General features: G+C 60.3%; 2 protein-coding genes across 3 annotated transcripts; both read left to right on the top strand.

The window, feature by feature from the left end:
* The first annotated feature begins 390 nt into the window (after window positions 1–390).
* Window positions 391–3,921, top strand: ZNRD2 (zinc ribbon domain containing 2). 2 transcript variants are annotated; one of them, XM_037905142.2, is made up of 4 exons: window positions 391–612; window positions 1,246–1,397; window positions 2,818–2,902; window positions 3,357–3,921. In XM_037905142.2, the coding sequence occupies exons 1-4, from the start codon at window positions 516–518 to the stop codon at window positions 3,734–3,736; spliced, it is 714 nt and encodes a 237-aa protein (XP_037761070.1). In that variant the 5' UTR covers window positions 391–515; the 3' UTR covers window positions 3,737–3,921. The 2 variants fall into 2 exon arrangements, with proteins under 2 accessions (XP_037761070.1, XP_037761071.1); XM_037905143.2 differs by lacking the exon at window positions 391–612 and adding an exon at window positions 968–1,170.
* Window positions 3,922–6,059: 2,138 nt separating this feature from the next.
* Window positions 6,060–10,282, top strand: FAM89B (family with sequence similarity 89 member B). The gene is made up of 2 exons (XM_007070367.4): window positions 6,060–7,391; window positions 9,513–10,282. The coding sequence occupies exons 1-2, from the start codon at window positions 7,137–7,139 to the stop codon at window positions 9,795–9,797; spliced, it is 540 nt and encodes a 179-aa protein (XP_007070429.2). The 5' UTR covers window positions 6,060–7,136; the 3' UTR covers window positions 9,798–10,282.
* The last annotated feature ends 3,073 nt before the right edge of the window (window positions 10,283–13,355 follow it).

The raw sequence follows: 13,355 nt of genomic DNA, 5'->3' as shown, positions 1-13,355 counted from the left end.
TCCCTTGTCTTGTTTCAGTTCGTTCTCACTAAATGAGCACTTGTCCCACCAGCGATTATGATACCAGCACTGGCGGGAGCGGGGCCAGCTCGAGCAGGGCGGGTGGCCCCTGGTGCCAGGTGAGCCGCGGCGCTGTGAGGTTGCCCCTGGACGTGCCGTTATGGGCGGGGAGCAGTGACCTGGCCCCAGCCGCAGGGGGCGGGGCGGCAGGCTGGATCCTGGGGCTGGAACCCAGGCGTCCTGGCTCCCACTGGCTTGTGAGGGCAGCGGGCCCCGGGGTGGGGGTGTCCCTGGAGCTGGCATTTCCCGCGGCCTGCAGGCCGCCGGGGCTGGGAGGGGAGGAGCGAGGCCGGCTCAGGTAGGGCCGGTCACGCGCTGGGGGGGGGCGGAAGCCAGGAGGCGGGTCCCTCCGGCCGGAGAGGGTAGAGCGGCGCCTTGCTTCCGGGCCGGTGGTCCCTGTCCCCTCGCTTCGCCCAACGTCACTTCCGTCGCGGTACGGAGTCCGGGAGCCCCACATGGAGGCGCTTCCGGCCAGAGCGGGAAGGGGCTGGGGCGGAAGCGGCGCAGCAGCGAGGGCGCCCCGAGCGAGCAGCATGGCCCTGAACGCGGCAGGTACCGCCTGGGGGCGGGGCAGGAGAGGCTGGGGATGGGGCAAGGGCTGCCCTGGACAGGAGGAGGAGGAGGAGGAGGAGGAGGAGGAGGGGCGGGGATGGGGCAGGAGAGGGAAGGGCAGAGGATGGGGTTGGGGAAAAAGTGGGAGGGGCAGGGGATGGATTTGGGGGGGGCAGGAAGGGGAGCTGAGCCTTGAGCTGGGAGCAGGAGTGGGGGCTGGGGAAGCAGAGGAAGGGGCAGCCCTGCCAGAGGTGAAGACGGGGTTGGGGAGCTTGGGACATAAGGGCTCTAGTCGGGGCTGCGGGGAAGGAGTGTGCTGTCAGGGGGCTGGTTCTGGTGGGAGCTGGCTCCCCAAGCAGTGCTAGAGCTGGTGGCATCTGGCAGCAGAGGGGAGGGGGCAACACCGACCCTATTTAACTGCTTCAGCCCAGCTCAGCCTCTCATGGGCGCAGTGGCACCGTCCCTTCATCACTGCAGATAGGCATGGTGCTGGGTGAGGGATCCCTGGATAAACATCTGCTGGACCCTATCCCAAAGGTGGCTGCATCTCAGTGTCAGGTATGGTGTCCCTGCTCTGACGGCTTGCAAGGACGCTGTGCAATGGCTTTGCCAACTTCCCCTTTCCCCCCTCAGGCAACGATGATGAGAACTGGGAGCCACCTTCAGAGGCAGAGCTGAAGGTGATCCAGGCACGGAGGGAGCGGCAGGATAAGATCAGCAGAGTGATGGGCGACTACCTGCTCAAGGGGTACCGCATGCTGGGGGAGTGCTGCGAAGAGTGTGGGGTACGACCTGGGGCCTGTGCGGGAAGCCCAATAGAGGGCACTGTGCTCCAGGCAGGAGCAGAGGGCAGTGTGCGGGCCCCCAGCTATCCATCACTAGCTCTGCAGGGAGTGTCCTAGGCCAGCTCCATCTCTTCTAGCCTGGGCTGATTCCCGAGTGTGCTGGGATCCAGCAGGGAGCAGGCTCGGGCCAGCCCTGTCATATGGATGGGCCTGCAGGTCTGATCCAGAGGGGGATACTGGTCTGGATGGGCCCATTGGTCTGATCTCGGAGGTGGGAAGGATGGGATACTAGGCTAAGTGGGCCCATGGGTCTGACTGAGGGGAAAGGGAGGCATACTAAGCTGAATGGACCTCAGTGCCCAGTGGTTTTGGAGTGGGAGCTTCTATCACCCAGCAGTGAGAGGGAGGGTTCCCCCCACCCCCACAGCATGGGATCCTCTCCTTCCCATGTGGACTATTCCACCCGTCATACTACATTGTGTGTGTGTGTCGTCCCGTCCCCCACCCCAGAGCAGCATAGGCTGTAGGGCAGAGGTGGGCAAACTACGGCCCGCGGGACTGTCCTGCCCGGCCCCTGAGCTCCTGGCCAGGGAGGCTAGCCCCTGGCCCCTCCTCTGCTGTTCCCCCTGCCACGCGGGCAGTGCTCTGGGCAGCCGGGCTGCACACTCATGCAGGGCAGCGTGGCAGCATGTCTGGTTCTGGCCAGGAGGTGCGGCTGCCAGACATGCTGCTCTGAGCGCCATGGTAAGGGGGCCGGGGCCGGGGGGTTGGATATGGGGCAGGGAGTCCCAGGGGACAGTCAGGGAGCAGGGGTGGTTGGATTGGACAGAGGTTCGGGGGGTGGGGTGGGGGTGGTCAGGGGACGGGGAACAGGGGTGGTTGGACAGGGCAGAGGTTCTGGGGGGGGCAGGGGACGGGGAACAGGGGAAGTTAGATGGGGGTGGGGTCCCAGGGGTGATTGGGGCGGGGGTCCCCGGGAGGGGGCGGTCAGGGGACAAAGAGCAGGGGGAGTTCTGAGGGGGGCGGGAAGTAGGAGGGGGCGGATAGGGGGCGAGGGCCAGGCTGTTTGCGGAGGCACAGCCTTCCCTACCCGGCCCTCCATACAGTTTTGCACCCCGATGTGGCCCTCGGGCCAAAAAGTTTGCCCACCCCTGCTGTAGGGGAAGCTGCTGTACCCTGGGGCCATGCAGTCTAGTCCCTCCCATAGAACGGGGCTCCCAGCCCTCTGGGAGACAATTCCTGGCCTCACGCCCTTCCTTTTGCTCCCTCTTCCTCATCAGAGGCCTGGGGGTGGTTCTAGTCTGCCCTTGAGTTAGAGCTGGGGAGCAGCTCTGGTGTCGCTGCCCTCGCCATGCTAGGACAACCCCCTCTTTCATTGCTCTGCCCTGAAGTCCCGCACCGGGTTGTCTCTCCCTTACAGACCATCTTGCTCCAAGACAAGCAGAGGAAACTTTACTGCGTGGCCTGCCAGGAGCTCAACTCTGACATCGACAAGGACAACCCGGGTATGGTCCTTCCCAGTGTTGTGCTGTCTGCCAGGGAGATGTTCGAGTGGCATGGGAATGGGGGGACTGGCTGGCTCAGGAGCCATGGAATGGGACATGGGGCCTTTCCCCCCTAGGGTCACCAGCACTGATCTAGTGCTGGGCACTGCCTAGAACCTATCTGGCATCCGGGCTCCATCAGGCCGGGCACTGCACAGAACCACAGTGAGAGAAGGTCCCTGCCCCGAAGAGCTCACAGTCTGAGCAGAAACAGGCACCGAGAGGGGAAGGGACTTGCCCAAGATCAGTGGCAGTGCTGGGAATAGAACCCAGGCCTCCTGGCTCCCAAGGCAGTGGCCATCGCCTGCCCTCCCTCAGTTTAGCTGTGGCTGCACCTCGTGTTGCACACTGCTGACCCCGGAGGCAGCTCTGGGACCTGCAGCTCTGACCCCATCTGTCCTCTCTCTCTTTCCAGCGCTGAACGCCCAGGCGGCCCTGTCCCAGGTCCGGGAGCACCAGCTGGCCTCCACCTCAGAGGAGGCTGCGCCCCTTGGGTACCTCCCAGCCGCCCACCAGCAGCCCCACGTGCCGCGCCCAGAGCACTGTGAGGGGGCAGCCTCGGGACTACGAGCTGCCGCCACTGCGGCTGCCATACCGCAGGCCCGGCCTGCCCCGACACCTGCCCTGCCTGCTAGCCCCCTGGCTGCCGCAGAGGATGCCATCCTCCAGAAGCTGGACTGGGCCAGCCAGGAGCTCCAGCACAGTGCCTCCATCGAGCTCAGCCTCCAGCTGTGCAGCCTCATCCGCTCCTGTGCTGAGTCCTTGAAATGCCTCAAGGAGCTGACCCCGCAGTGAGTCGCCCATGCCAACCCCGGCCTCCTCGGGCAGTGGCCAGGCCCCTCAACGCTGACTACACCTGGCAGAGCCAGGCCGAGAGGGGGTGAGGACGCCCCCCAGAGACTCTGTTTCGCCAGCCCCCTTCGACTGGACAAAGATCCTGTTCTTTGTCTGTAGGTTCCCATAAAAACTCCAGAATCTTGTGCAAGACTCAATCTGATAATTTGGGGTCAGGGTGACCCAAAGCATCAGATCCACAGAGATGCCAGGCTGGATCTGACCTGGAGAGGGGGGATTCTATGCTGGATGGGCCATGGGTCTGATCTGAGGCAGGAGGAGCAGATGGGGCCATCCCAGTTCTCCTTTGTTCCATTGTCTCTTGGTCTCACCGGGCAGCTGTGGCAGGGGCCATGGAGCAGGCATCTGCCGGGCCTATTGTAATATTGAGACAACTGCTATGCAGCCAGGATTCCACTGGGCTGGGCTCCCTGCCTGTCATGCCCTGTCTACTGCCCAATGGAACTCATGATGCTGGGGGAGAGGAGAGGATTCCTGACTGCAGCCCAGACAGTACCTGGCTCCAATGCCCCAGCTCACCACTAGGGGATTGCTATGGGGGTTCAGTAAGGGGGCACTCTCCATCTGTAGCCAGTACTGGTCCAAATGCCCAAGCATGATGCTAGGGGATGCTTTGCTGCAGGGAATCGGGAGGGGTCTCGGTAGGGCACGCTGCCCTTCGTCAGTGATCATTAAATAGCCCACTGGAGTTTCACCAACAGTCGCAGCATCCACCCCCAATTCCCTAAATTCTTCCTTGCCTTGAAATCCTCCTTTGCTTCCTGTTGGTGGTTTTAAGCAATGAGTGAGGTGGCCGCACCTCAGTAATGGGAGAGAGACCCCTGTGTAAACATCCTTTCTGCCCCACCCTAGAGTCGGCCACACCTCAGCACCAGGCAAGCGACCCTTGTATAAACAGCCCCCACCCCAGAGGCTGCTGCATCTCAGTACCAGGCAGAAGGGATTTCAGGTCAGGTCAGGCCATTGTCATGCCCAGTGTGTAACCCCCGGCCATACACCTTGACCTGTGGCCTGAGATGTGGGCGTTGAAATTGACTGAGATCTGATTGTGAAAAGGGGAACACACCGTTCAATGAGCTTTTTCTCTGTTCTTTGTGATTCCTTAGTGCAGATTCCCAGACTGGTTACTAAGGCGAGTCACCAGCTTCCTTCTGAATTGTTTTGTGACTCACCATTACATATATGCACCCTCTTCCCAGCACCACAACCCTAATTCCAGCCCAGAGTGTGTGTATGTGGGGGTTGGAGAGTGAGCTCACCCTGCAGAATACCTGGAATGGCGTGGGACCCCCACCCTATCGGCCAGACCTCACACACACTGCATATGCAAGGTCAGGGGCAGAGTGATGCACTGTTCAGAAGGGCATCCGATACCGAATACAACCATGTCCAGTTTTGTCTCAGTACCAGATGGGGGACAAACCACCCAAAAAGGGGACTGCCCAGTTCAAAGGCAGATGTGTGGCCTCCCTGCACTGCAGCGACGGCTCCCATACCATAGCTGGACTCAGCTCCCTGTTCTGCTCCAGCTGTTGCCACCTGGTGCACAGGGTCGCAGTGCCACTCAGGTGTGGCCGAGTGCTGCCCAGACCCTGACTGGGGGAGGGGGGAGCATTGGTCCAAGCACTCCCGAGACTCTGCCTGAGAGCGGGGGGCCCCACTTCAGGCCAGGCGCTGCCCAGACCACCACTGAGAGCGGGGGGGCCCCCATGGGGCTGGGTGCTGCCCAGGCTGAGATTGGGCACCCCTTTGGGCTGGGCACTGTACAGTGAGAGACAGTCCTGCTCCCCAAGAGGCTACAGTCAAAACAGCCAAAGTAAGGATTATATTGCTATGTGACATGGGAAACGGACCAAGGGGCAAAGGGCCTTGACCAAGGTCACACTGCAGGTCAGTGCGAGAGCCAGGGATAGAACCCAGGAGTTCTGACCCCCATCACTGCCCCTGCTCTCAGCCCGGAGTTCCCTTCCAGAGCTAGGAATGGAACCCAGGAGTCCTGGCTATCAGTTGGATGGAGGGGGAGGGGCGGGGGTAGCAGGCTGGATGGGCCCAAGCGTCTGAGCCGGGGAGGAATCAGCTTTTGGGTTTGGGACATGTCCGATCTGCCCCCTCCCCCCAGCCCTGCTGCTAGCTGGGGCCGTTGTTTTTCTCCAGCTAAGCGGCTTTCCCCACCCCAGGCGTCTGGCCAGAGGATTAGCATCCTAGGGCCAGCCTTCCCTGACGATGGGCCCCACCGCAGCCCTGGAAAGAGCCTGTTGGTGGAGGCAGGGGGGGAATCTCATCGCATAGTCCTGTCCCCCGCCCCACCCCCAACCCCCGGAGGAGCCAGGGGCCTGTTTGCGCTCAGGAAGGGGTCTCCCTGTGCCCCAGCTGCTGTTGCCCCTTTAAGCGCGCGCCAGCCTGCCCCCTTTTGGGAAGGGGGGCCTGGAAGGACCAGGTGGGGTGTGGTAGCGGCAGGCAGAGCAAACAAAGGGAGACCGGCGCCGGGAGAGCCGGCTCGGGGGCACGGATTAGGGAGCCCGCCAGCTGTTGTCAGGCTGCCACGCCCCCTCTGCCCGCCTGTCTCCGGGCCTGGGTGGGGATCCGGACTCCGGCCTCCCCGCGCCGCTGGGAGTGTGGCTGGCCGGCATCCGCACCCCCCGGCCTGAGAAGTCTTTCCCTCTCCCTCCATCCTACCCTGGCCGCGCCCCCCCGCGGCTCCGCAGAGGCGGGGGCCGGGGCCGGGAGCCCGCGGAACAAAGGCAGCAGGAAGAGACCCGATGGAAAAGTAGCGAGCTGGGAAGCGGAGGAGCGCGGATGGCCGCGGGAGGCGCCTGCGCCGCTGGGGCCGGAGGCTCGAAGATGAGCTGCCCTGAGGTCCTGGGTTAGCCGAGGGTGGTGTTGAGCAGGGGCTCGGGATGACCCGGCCGGCCCTTTCCTAGCCCCCCGGGGTGGGGCGGTGAGGCCAGCATGCACCCGGCCGCCCTGAGCTGCTAGGTCAGCCTTGGTCTGCGCTCGGCGGGGCGCTGCAGGGGCGGGCTGGCAGAGCGGGGAATCGGCCCGTTAGAGAGCTGCAGGGGCACAGCCACGTTCCCGAGGGCAGCCGGCCCCTGGGCAGGGGCTGCTGGCCTCCAGGACGGTCCTACTGGGGCATAGTGAGCTCGGTTCTGGCTGACCCCTCGCAGACATTGTTTGGGAGCCTAGTAAAAGAGCCCTGTCCCCGACCCCGGAGAATCAGGCTTTGGAAGGGGACAGAAAGGGAGATTCCTGTATAACCCAGCGTGGCCCAGACACACCTCTGCCATTGGCTGGGCTTATTTCCCTAGGAGCTCTTTCTTTCTTTCCCCGTCTCCTGTCCACGATGAACGGCCTCCAGCCACCCCAGGACTGCCTGGGGGGCAATGTCTGCTCCATCGAAGGGCTCCCCCCACTTCCCAAGGGCCTCAGCGGGATCCTCAACTCCAGTGGTGGCTCGTGGCGTGAGATTGAGAAAGTGTACAGCAAGAAGACACGGATCCAGGACGACCTGAGCAAGTCACGGGTGGCCTCTGAGAAGCTGCTGCGGAGCAAACCGGCCAACCTGGACTCAGCGCTGGCCATGCTGCGCAAGGAGATGGTAACCGCGCCCCTGCCCCCCATAGCACAGCCTTTCCCATGTGGGACAGCCCCTCTGCCCTCCCACGAGGTTCCCTCTGCCTCCGATGCTCCCCTTAGCCGAGGTGGGCCTGCTGGGGTCCCTGGGGCTGCAGGCAGTGTGTATAGATGTTTGGGGGAGGGGGAAGACTTGCCTCCCAGAGCTCGGGACCTTTGTGGGGCTGGGGGATTTCAACATGTCTCACTGTGAGTCTCACCATTTTTGGTGTTGCTCTAGAAGCCCCAGGCAGGGAATTGTGGGAGAGTTGCCAGCTCTCTTTGATTAGCCCTTGTCCACACCCCAAAGCTGTCCTGCTCGAACAGCTCTGGGCTAAAGTACAGCAATGCCTGCTAGTGTGGATGCAGCTATAATGGGATAAAGGTGCTAATCCCAGGATAGCTATTCCTGACTGAGAAGGGGACTAAACAAAACTAGGCTAAGGCACCTTTATCCCAGTATCACGGCAGCCACGCTAGGTATTGTCCTCCTACAGCTCTACGGGTGTAAAATCACACACACACCCCAACTGACACGATTGCACCCTGACAAACAACACCAGCTAGTGTCTAGCTCTTCTTTCCTGGGGAAAAGCTGGAGAATGTGGCCAAGCTACAGCTGTCCCCCTACCCCCAGCCCAGGGCTCCAAGGCAGCAGGCAAAGAAATAGGACCCACGATTATATATTCGGGGACAGGGAGTGTCTGGCTTACAATTTTTCAACTGCTTGGAGTTGGCATGACTGAATGTGATTGGCACCGGGGTCAAAATGTCTCTGATTGTGTTTGTGTCCATGTGCATGTGTAACTCTGTGTTGGTGTCTCTGTATGTGTAGGTGGAGGGAGCATATACAACAGCATGTGCCTCACATGCATGTGGGTATTGTGGTGTGTGTGTATTGCAAATATCTAGCATGTGGGGTGTGCAAACAGGTGCATGTTTGTGTACCTGTGTGTGTAGCATTGTGTTGGGTCTGGGCTCAAATGCATGTGTGTCTGTGTGAACGTCCATGCTGTGTATAAAGTGTGTTCTGTATGTATGGTGGATATTCTCTGGCCTGTGCTATACAGGAGGTCAGACAGATGATCTAATGATCCCTTCTGGCCTTGAAAGCTTCATCTCTGTGTAATTAGTAGTAGTAGTAAAATGAGGTTGTGAGGGGCCTAATGGAGGTTGCCCCATTGAAGACAAGTTGAGGGAGGCCAGGCTGCATTGGCATAGACATGTCCAGTGGGGACCCCCAAGGATATATTGGTAGGATGGCCATTGCAATGATTGTGAAGAGAAGACGGCCCAGGGGGAAGCCAAAGACTTGGGACATCAGATACATATTAGCCAAGATGGTCAGGGATGCAACCCCTCACTCTGGGTGTCCCTAACCCTCGGACAGCCAGAAGCTGGGACTGGACAACAGGGGATGGATCACTCTGTAATTGCCCTGTTTTGTTCATTCCATCTGAAACATCTGGCACCAGCCATTGTCGGAAGACAGGGTACTGGGCTAGATGGACCATTGGTCTGACCCTTTATGACCATTATGTTCTTATGACATGGACCAGATATAAGCAGAACTTAGAGAGATCAGTTTGCACAACAGCCAGATGTATGATCATGGGGTTTGGAAGAAGAAGGCTGTAAAGGTCACCAGCCCCGGATAGGGAAGTAGCAAGAAGGAAGAAGAGTACTAGCATCTAGGAGCCCTCATCATGGAGCAGGCCTCCATTGCGCTAGGCATTGTACAAACCCAGATGAAAGCGCGTGTGCACCCACACTGCCATGCTGCTGTGAATGTGCACTGTGTTCATAGAATAAACATGTGGTGATAACTGTGTGTACAGGCCCTGACACTCATTAAACAGTGCACACATGCCGTAAGTGTCTATAGGTATGAGAACACACACACAGCACAGGTCTCATTCCTCCCAGCAGGGGACAGCAGAGACAGCCACACTGTTGGTGGGGTGGAATAGCAGGCAGCCGAGGTGTGGACTGAGTCACTGGCTGAGCAGTGGGGCTGTGGGTTGGGACTGAGCCTGAGGGGTACCAGGGAGCCATGAGAGGGAACAGACCCAACTGTGACAGACCCTCCCGGTCCCTATCCCCCCAGGTGGGCCTGCGCCAGCTGGACATGTCCCTGCTGTGCCAGCTGTGGTCGCTGTACGAGTCGATCCAGGAGTACAAGGGGCTGTTCCAGGACATGTCGTCGTCCCTGCACTCCGAGGGCTCCTACGCTGCTGAGAACGGCTTCTCTGATGAGGATGATGAGTTTGAGGTGGAGCCGCCGGGCCCCGACGTGCGCAAGGAGACCCCACTGCTGGGCCGGCTCAGCCTGCCCCAGCCCCAGAACTCCCGTGACCAGTGGCTGCAGGACTCCTTCCACATCACCATCTGAGCCCCACGGCCACCACAGCCTCACCCCCTTTGGACGTAGTAGCATGTGTAGCTGGGAGCGCCCTACAGCATCCCCTGCTGGGAGAGACCAGGGCTGGCGTAGCCTGGCCCTCCCTCTGCAGCCAGCGCTTGCTTCTGCCCTGCTCACTACAGCCCCCCCTGCTGGGAGAGCCCAGGGCTGGAGTATCTGGGTTCTACAGCCAGCACACCTGCCCCGCTCCCTATAGCGCCCCATGTGGGGAGAGGCTGGGGCAGTGCATTTTCCGGCATTGCTGTGGGTAGGATCATGTTAGCAGTTTTTAGTGCCTCAGCCATGAGCCAAAAATGGCCATTTTAAAGATATTTAAAAAAAAAAATTAAAAACATTTGACACATAGGGGAAAAAAAACCAAACCCTTCCAGAAGTGGGAGAGGTGAAATGTAATATATACAGCATGTTGGGGCTCGAACCCCACCAGAGCTGTGAAATAAATCCTCAGAAACTGACTCGGCCGTGTATTATTCCAGGACCTAGGAGAGGGAGTCAGGACTTGCGAAAATAACTGCAGCATTTGTGTCGGACCCACTGGAATTCTAGTTTTCTCCCCACACCCTCACTGGCCCCACAGGGTAACTGACAGGACCAAGAGTTACCTGGTCCCCGTTCCAATTGCCAGCTGGGCCCATTGAAGACTGCAGGAGGGGAGGGGGATGGAGAACCGATCCCAGCAGCTGGGGAGGAGAGTGGCATGGGGAGCACAGGGCAAGGGAGGTCATGGAGGGGTCCTGGCAGTGGGGGAGGAGGGCGGCATAGGGCAAGCAGCCCAATGGGAGGGGTCCCAGCAGTGTGGGGGGAACATGGGGAGACAGACTCCAAACCATGGTTTCATCTTTCCTTGTCATGGTGTGATTTTGGGGCTGATCTTGTGGTGTTTGAATGTTGGTGACACCATGTTCTCCCCAAAAAACCCAGCGGTTGCTCCTGCCCCACCTGCTTGGGGACAGAAGGGGCTGGGGTGTTGAACCTGGCAGGCTCTGTGCATTGTTTAATTTGTAATGAAAGAGATGCCAGGGCTCAAGCAATCTTTTTACTTTCATAACTGACATGGCAAGCCCAGAGGTGCCAGGGCTAGGAACGGCCAAGCCCAGAGGTCCTGGGGCTAGGAACTGCCAAGCCCAGAGGCTGAGAGCCCTGGCAAAAACTGTCTTGGAGAGAATTCTTGCAGGGACTGTTCATGGCCAGCAGGCGGGGCCATGGGTCTGAATTTCGACCTCCAGGGAGATGGGCTCATGGTTCCATTAGCAGGATGTGGGGGGCGGAGGAATCCTATCCCTCCAGGCCCAGCCAATCTTGGTGTCCATCCCCCCCTGGCTGATTGAGGGGACACTGGGGTCCCTAAACCCTCAGTCCCAAGCCATGTCCGGCTCAGGTCGGCAGCATCCCCACACACAGTGGCCTTGCCAGCCCCACTTCCTCCTATTCTCACGCAGCAGCTCTGGCAGGAAGCCCCCTGCAGGGAGGGGGGGCAATTCTATGGGCCTGTTATCCTTAGCCCCTCGCCATCCCTCTCCAGGGAGGGAGCCGGGTCTCACAGCAGGGCCTGGGCCTGGCTGGACTGTGGACAATACATCCTACCCCAACCCTTCTCCCAGCTGCAGGGCAGCTGAGTGGTCTAAATTATACCAACTCTACAGCTCTGGGAGCATGGTGGGGTCTAGTGGGTGGGTTGGGAGCCAGGACTCCTGGATTCTAGTCTCACCTCTAGGAGCACAGTGAGGGGCTGGGGGTCAGCTTTCTACTCCCCTTTTGCTTATTTTTTTTGCCCCAAATGAGTCCAGAGACCTCCACAGGCTCCAGGACTCCCATGGCTGAGTGCCCTTGGAACACACGGTGCACCAGTCTGTTCGTCTGCCCTGCCCCCTGTGCCCCCTAGGGTTCAGCAGTGTGTTCTGCAGCTGCCCATCCCTGCTCTGCTGTCAGCCCCCAGGTTTGTGCCCCCTACACCGGAATTGGAGGGTGGGGTGGGTAGAAGCAGACTGGGAAGGGGCTGCCAGTTCTTCCCAAACTGACAGCCCACCCCCTCTCGCCCTTCCTTCCCAGGTGGGGTGTGCATGGCTAGAGGAGCCCAGGAGCCCACGGATCGCTCAGTGCTTGGCAAGAGAAACCACAATGGAAAGGGTCTGGGTGGGTTTGGGAGTGCATCCGTTGGGCTGTCGGACAGGAGTGAGGGGCACCAGCAGGGCTTGGGGGAAGGCCCAGGGCTGGGGTAGCAGGGGCCTGTGCGACAGGAGTGAGGACCAAGATGTGACACCCTGGTTCAGATGCAGATTCTGGTGAGTAAACTTTGAGGTGGGGACTGGTGATTCAGCTGTTGAGTCAGAGGCAGCTGGTTTTGTATGGGGCAGCGGGGACACAGGGTTGATGGGGGCATTGCCCCCCGCTCCACACACACACACTTTGGAATGGTCATGTCAACCCCTGGGGCGGGGGCGGGGAAGGGCTCATCCCATATCCAGACCTGTGTTTGGAGCATGGCAGGAGTCCAGGATGGGGCACATGAGCTCACCATCAACCGCCCGTGGCTGTCCAGATGCCCTGACACGTGTGACACACACACAAGTGACAGGCAGACGTGTGGCCACAGGCTTGTGCACCCGCCTGGGGCCGTGCGTGAGTAACCGCAGGGGAGCCAAGGGGGAGGCCTATGTGCTTGTGGCTTGTGTGTGTGTGACCCTGCCGGGCAGGGATCCTTGTGCCAACGCCTGTGCTGGCGTATGCACATTTGCAGGAGGCTGCGTGTGGCAGGAGGCCCCTGCCCGGGGCTGGGGGAACTGGCTGCTCTCTGGGCCTGGCAGGCCGTTTCTAAATTTGGGGTGGTGAATTTTCCACCCCAGAGCGCAGGCGGCTCCGATGCCAGGACCCAGCTCGGCTTACTGGGTATTTATACCCGCTGAGCCCACGGGCAGCTATGTGAGCAGGGGGGTGGGGGGGGGGTTCTGTGGGGGAGGGGCAGGGGGGTTGGGCTGGGAAAGTTACAGGGAGAGGGAGAGTCTGTCTCCAGTCTAGTCTTACTTGTGACCCCCCAGTTGTGATCCTTTCCCCCCACTCATGCTGTGTCACCTCCCCTGCCTCATCCCCCCCAGGACTGAGATAACCTAGTTCCTCAGGGAAGTAATGATGGGGGGGTACATATTGGGGGGGTGTCCAGAGAAGGTGGCATAGGAGTGCAGTGGGACTCTTTTAACCAACCTCAGATCTATTTACCCCTTCTCCCACCCCCACAAGACCTGCGCCCCTCAACTGTGAATCCCTGACTGTTGGGGGGGCAGCTGCTGTCCATCTCCCAGGCTGCCCCCCATCTGCACCTCCCCCACACCATCAATCCCCCACTCTGCCCGTCCCCCCCTCACTACCCCCACTCTTTCCCCATCCCCTCCATTTAGCCCCCCTCCTCTTCTCCCCATATACCCCCACCCCCAATGTCAGAGCTCCCCCTTGCCCCCCAGACGTGCCTGGGCTAAAGCGACCACCCTGGTGGGTCGCATTTCCAGTAAGGGCCCCATTTACCCCCAGCCCCGC

This window comes from Chelonia mydas, chromosome 7 (assembly GCF_015237465.2).
Source record: "Chelonia mydas isolate rCheMyd1 chromosome 7, rCheMyd1.pri.v2, whole genome shotgun sequence".
NCBI lineage: Eukaryota > Metazoa > Chordata > Testudines > Cheloniidae > Chelonia > Chelonia mydas.
The sequence above is the reverse complement of the archived record's forward strand: the minus strand, read 5'-3'. Positions and strand labels throughout refer to the sequence as shown.

Excerpts from the sequence above, each read along its gene's own strand:
- ZNRD2 (XM_037905142.2), top strand. The coding sequence starts at position 516 with ATGGAGGCGCTTCCGGCCAGAGCGGGAAGGGGCTGGGGCGGAAGCGGC. Across the intron at positions 613-1,245 it reads CATGGCCCTGAACGCGGCAG|GCAACGATGATGAGAACTGG; the intron begins GTACCGCCTGGG and ends TTCCCCCCTCAG. Across the intron at positions 2,903-3,356 it reads CATCGACAAGGACAACCCGG|CGCTGAACGCCCAGGCGGCC; the intron begins GTATGGTCCTTC and ends CTCTCTTTCCAG.
- FAM89B (XM_007070367.4), top strand. The coding sequence starts at position 7,137 with ATGAACGGCCTCCAGCCACCCCAGGACTGCCTGGGGGGCAATGTCTGC. Across the intron at positions 7,392-9,512 it reads CCATGCTGCGCAAGGAGATG|GTGGGCCTGCGCCAGCTGGA; the intron begins GTAACCGCGCCC and ends CTATCCCCCCAG.